The sequence below is a fragment of the Calonectris borealis genome, chromosome W (assembly GCF_964195595.1).
Source record: "Calonectris borealis chromosome W, bCalBor7.hap1.2, whole genome shotgun sequence".
In the NCBI taxonomy this organism is placed as follows: Eukaryota; Metazoa; Chordata; class Aves; order Procellariiformes; family Procellariidae; genus Calonectris; species Calonectris borealis.
Window position 1 is genome coordinate 12341106 of NC_134351.1, and position 6000 is coordinate 12347105.

Here is a 6000-nt window from a genome sequence, read left to right on the forward strand (position 1 = left end):
ATGAAAATATTAGGAAGCATAAAGACATGTCTTTGTAATGTGTACAGTTCCAGGTAAAAAGTAATTAAGTAACCAAGTGTATTACTTTTTGCCTATGGAACTTTTAATGGTTGGGGGGTGTGTGTGTAATCTAGTTGTAAATTACAAATATCAATACCAAGTTCCAATTTTAGGAGGCAGTGCTGCATTCTACTAATATGAAATATAAGTGTTGATAAATTGTATTTTTTTTATCTTCTAGGGGGTTCAGTTGCTCATTTGTTAAGTAAATATGGAGCCTTCAAAGAATCTGTTATTATTAATTACACAGATCAACTGTTACGTGGCCTTTCTTACCTCCATGAGAATCAGATAATCCACAGAGATGTTAAAGGTGAGAATTATTTAGAATGTCTTTTAGAAAGGAATATTCCAAAAGCAGCACCTATTTTTGGCTTGAGACCTATTGCTTCTCTTGGATACTATCTCAAGAGTGTTATTTCTATTGGGTTTTTCTGATCATACTTAAGAACCTTTAATTACTGAAATTAATCAGAACATTCATAGTATGCTTGGGGATACTTGCTACCTGTGGCAATGGTTTAGAAAAAAATCGTTTTCTGAATTTGTTCAAATAAAATATGAAGTTGCCATATAGCTTTAAAGATTGTTAGTTAAATTAATGTAAATACCCTGAAATGATATTAAAATCTGTGAATAAGCCAAAATAAAGAGGTCAGGTTTCTAATGTATAGGAATACTATGATGGATTTTCTTCCTTCATCCTAATTGAACATAAACATAGTTGTACTGTTTGACGAACAAAATGTGAACTTTATTGGGAAATACCAGTCTTAGTAAACTTCTCCCTGTAATGTCACTATAGCTGTCCATAAACTGGAGAGATATCCAGATAAGTAGCAACATAGCAATGGCAAATATTTGCCTTTTAATATTTCTCCTTAAAATAGGAAAACTTTCAATTGCTCTGTAATTCTCTTCAAGACTACTCAAAGTTGCTTAAGGATGAAATAAGTTTAAATTTCACAGGGAGCTGCAGGCAATGAAAAACTCCACAATTTTAGGTCACCACTTTCTTTCATGATTCCATCTCCAGGTATTGTTCCAGAATCCTGTTTGCCCTACTTTGAAAGTTTGATTGCTTCTCTAAATCTCTCGGACAGCCTCAAGCTGTGTGCAGTATCATTCAGGCATAACAGAAAAGTGATGTTATTAGACTTTGTCCTTGATTTTTAGATCTCCTTGATATTGTGGATGGGGACCATCAACCTATTTATAGCTTTGAAACAGAGGGAGGAAGAGTGTCTGTTCATCCTTTTGCCTTTAATAAAAAGCCAACTAGCAGTATTTTTATTATGCTGTTGACAGGTGCCAATTTGCTAATTGACAGCACAGGTCATAGATTAAGAATTGCTGATTTTGGAGCTGCAGCCAGGTTGGCATCAAAAGGAACTGGTGCTGGGGAGTTTCAGGGACAGTTGTTGGGAACTATTGCATTTATGGCACCAGAGGTAAGAAACCAGTTTTGGAAGTTACTTCAAAAAGTTTTGTACTCTTTAAGCTAATTCATACAGCCAAATAACAGAAAATTGCTGTAAATGCTTCAAATGTGTTTTAAATGTACTTGTTCTAAAAAATAGGAATGATTCCAACATGGCGATAATGACATTTCTTTCTTGCTGTCAAAGTTGTTCTAAGTAGTCTGTTACAAGATACATAATAAGTATTGTTATTAAAGCTCAAATGACCATTTGGTCAAAAGCTAACTATTGCAAGATACTTTGCCCCTTGATCAGGCATTTTATTTACTAGCTCTCTACAGCTGTATAAATCTTATGACATTTACATCACTGATCACTCTCTCAACCTGAAATGTTAATCAGAATGCACTTGATTGATGATTTTTTTTTTAATCTAAATTACTTAGAGTTAAGAGACTTTGAAGTGGATAATCTGAGCTTTGATCTGTCCAGGTTCTGAGAGGTCAGCAATATGGTAGGAGCTGTGATGTGTGGAGCGTTGGCTGTGTTGTTATAGAAATGGCTTGTGCTAAACCTCCCTGGAATGCAGAGAAACACTCCAATCATCTTGCTCTGATATTTAAGGTGAGGTACTTTGTTGCTACAAAAGACACTGACTAATTTCATATACAGCAATGTGAATTTTAGAAAAGTATACAAGTAGTAGGGCTTGTTGCAATGGCTCTTCTTTATATTGGAGCTGTTAGTACAAAATCAATATTGATACCAACATAATCATACTTGCTTGTTTTTTTAAAAAAAAAGGCTACCAACACAATAATATGCAGAAAAAGCTCTGTTCTAAGATATAAATACATAATGTAACAGGCTAAAAAAAATATTTGGGAATAGAGTTGATCTTTACTCTAGGCAGAAGATTGGTATTTGAACTTTCTTTACAATCCTGTAAAATACAGGAGCAAAAGAAGTTTTTCTACCATAAAACATTTATGTGTGTATTCATATTTCATAGTGGGGAATGTCCTTTGGTAAAAACCTGATGTTCCATGTTCAGATTTTGCTGAAAGATATTTACCATTATGCTATGCTATATATTAATATTATCCCTCCCTCTTCTAGGTCATCTATTTTGGCATTCATGTTTCTTACTAAAATCAATTAGGTATATTTAATTCTAAAAATCTAGTTGAACTGTAGGCATGAATGAAGAAAATACTGCCACAAGTGAAGAAAGTGATTAGCATCTTCACTAGCATGAGTGAAGAAAGTGTTTCCACAAAACAGAACTAGCACAGTGGTATTCAAATGTTCTAATTAAGTACAAATCACTTATCATAAGAGATGTAATTGTCTTGGTTCTGTGTCTGTGTGGATCTGGTGGTGCCACCCTAGTGTTCTCAGTCTTGCTTAATTTGATCTAGAGAAGATCAAAATTAATTTGGTTGGGAGTGATCTGCTTCTATCTGAGAAAGATTGCCCTTTTGGGTGGTAGCAGAAATACAGTAAGACAATGCAAGAGAGCATACCCAGCTTAATATAATGTAACATCTCTCAGCTTAATATATCTCAATGTTTGCTTACACTATGTCAGTTAACAGTGATGGCAAGTATTAGACTAAAGAATACCCGTAAGTGTGGCATAAGAGCTTTTCTTATGGCCTGCTTAGCAGATGGTTACTGCAGAATCTTGCTGTAAGAAGAAAATTTAGAGGAAAAGTGCAAGGAGAGAGGCAGACTGTGAAAAGCAATAGAGCATATGTTATTGGGGAAAGAAGCATAAAGGGAACTTAAGACGCATTTTATAAAATGGAAGCAGTAATGTAATCTTCAAACTGCAGTAGGAAATATGCTAAGTGGATAAAAGCTCATAATATAACTAGTCAGCTGAAAATTATTAGCTTGTTGAAGGGTTTTGGGGTAGGAGAGGGGGCTTAAGAATCACTGACTTCTAAAAAAGTTATTTTCCCTTTGTTCAGATTGCTAGTGCAACTACTGCTCCATCAGTCCCTTCACATCTGTCTCCTGGTTTGAGAGACGTGACTCTTCGGTGTTTAGAACTTCAACCTCAGGACAGACCCCCATCAAGGGAGCTGCTGAAACACCCAGTCTTCCGTACTACATGGTAGCTACTTATGTGTAAGGCTGATATACTGAAGATGATGCTACTGAATATACGATAACTGTCTTGCAGTGCAGTTAAGCACAGCAGCTTGTATTATTCTGCTGGCCTTAATGATAGATAACATCAAGGACATAAGGCCAGTGGAGGACCCTACCTAAGTATGTGATTGACAAATAGAGATCTTTACCTAAGCTCAGTATGCAACATTTCACAACTTGTGCAGAGACTTGTAAACCGTGCCTTTTCAAACATCTGGCTTTATGTGAACACAAAAGCATTTTTCCTTAAATCTGCATGATTTAGCAGATAAGTGATTTTTATTTTATTTGGAGCACTTTTTCAGCAATATTAGCAGCTGAGGGGCTCAGGATCTATTTTAATATAGCAATCACTGTTCCATTTCACATCATGTAGATGTAAGCAGAGGGTTCTGCAATTAGTTGGTTTTCAGCACTGGTTAAAAGGAAGTTCTGTGTCTATCTCTCTTAATTATACAAAGTCCTCTGAGTAACAAATCCAAACATTGATGGATACTTTAAAAAAACATTTTGCCTTCCTTAAAGTAAGAGCAGGCAGTTGTGGTTCACTGTGCATTTACTGCTGGTCATGTAACTTCTTTTGAAATTAAAGTTTGTTTTCATTGTATTTTTAAATTTCAGGGAAAGGTGATCTTTTAAAATAGTCTTTAGAAAAAGATGCAAACTGTGTCATGGAACATCTTGCTGACACAAGAGTTTTAAAAAACAGATTTGCTGGAAATCTGGAATAAAATAAAATGCCACCTTCAAGTCAGTGTTTCAGCCTCTGATAGTATAGGTTATTAAAAAAAATATTTTGCATAAAATAACTTAAATCTGAATCGTGCTAAAAGTTGAGCGTTCTTTTCATATAGCAGTTCCTTCTGGCAAATCGTGTAGAGAAGTTTCATGTCAAAGGCCCCAAACCCAGCTCCCATTAAAGTTTATGGGAGACTTTGTCCTGTACTTCAGTGGGAGCAGGTGCCACCTATGAGCAAATCTCATTCTTTGTGTAACAAAACTGAGGTCACATTCTCCACTGATAACAAGTTTTACTTGCTGTTTTCCTTCTGCTGTACATCATCTATTTACTGTAGCCATTAGTGATAATTTAATTTGAAAATGTTAAAAATATTACCATAAGAAAGGTATTTATTTTAACAAGAAACAAACTTGGACTTGAAAAACAAGGTTAAGTAAAATGTGAAGTAAAGCTTCACCTGTAGTGCAAAACTTGTGTTTTTAGCAGGTGTGTTTTTAAAATTATTTTAAAAGTAGGTTTTTAGATTCTGATGCATGTAATGCTGAAGGAAAATGGCAGCTTTTCTTTTGCCTTTTTAAGAGGGGGGATCTTTTTAAATCAAATACTCGTGTTTAATCAATTTTGGGAAAAAAAAGTACTGTTTATGTTTTAACTCTTCAGAAGCCAGTTGAATTGTTGGACTGAAATAGAATTGGTTATTTTCAAAGACTCAGGACAAACTAAATAAGCTATAGTACATTAAAAATGTACAATACAAATTGGAAGTAAAACATCTTAAAGATAAGTTTACAGGGATGATAGTGCTCACACTAATAAAAAGCAGTGTCATTAGTTGTGAATGTGTTTCTTTTTGGAAATTTTACATTCCTTTGTTTTGAAAGATTGGCAGACTTTGAAGAGTTAAAAAGATAATACCGAAATGTGAAGTTTGGTAGTTCTAACTGTTTTGTACTTTTTTTGACCACTTTAGAATTTCTCATTCTAATAAGATAGTTTCCAGGTCTGTCTTATGTGCAAGCTTTAAAGGATGCCCTCTTGCCAATTCATGTACTGGAAGATCAGTTGTCAGATTAATACTGTTTATGGCAGAAATGTAAACTGTATAAACTGATGAACCTCAGCTAATCAGTATTACTTTGTAGATCACCATGCCTACCACATTTCAAACTCAAACTGCCTCTAGGTGTCCAAATGTATTTGTTTGAGTTTGTTTGTGTTTCCCTCAGCTTGATGGTAATTGTGGTGTTTTTAAAATGCAGATGTGATGCAATATTCTTATTTTCTTTGGATCAAAGCTGGACTGAAAATTGTATTGTGTAATGATTTTTTGTGTTCTTAATGTTATTTGGTACTTAAGTTGTAAATAATGTCTACTGCTGTTTATTCCAGTTTCTACTACCTCAGGTGTCCTATAGAGTTTCTTCTGCCAAAGTTCACTTTCACAATGAAATTATATTTACTATGTGACAGATTCTTAAGACTTCCAGGGCTTAAGGGCTAACTTCTATTAGCACTTTACTGTGCAAGCAAATTTTACAGAAATCTCTGGGTTAAGAAATTTGGCTTCATTGTATCATTTGTTATTTTAAATATATCAAGATATTTTAATTAAGTTTT

General features: G+C 34.4%; 1 protein-coding gene across 3 annotated transcripts in view; it reads left to right on the forward strand.

Annotated features, from left to right (window-relative positions):
- LOC142074681 (mitogen-activated protein kinase kinase kinase 1-like) overlaps nt 1–6000 on the forward strand; it is a 96313-nt gene extending 90313 nt beyond the window's left edge. For all 3 annotated transcript variants that reach the window (XM_075135463.1, XM_075135464.1, XM_075135465.1), the window contains 4 exons: nt 242–373; nt 1369–1511; nt 1974–2105; nt 3458–6000. In XM_075135463.1, coding sequence (XP_074991564.1) covers nt 242–373; nt 1369–1511; nt 1974–2105; nt 3458–3607 — 557 coding nt within the window. In that variant the 3' untranslated portion in view covers nt 3608–6000. The remainder of the gene's footprint in view (nt 1–241; nt 374–1368; nt 1512–1973; nt 2106–3457) is intronic.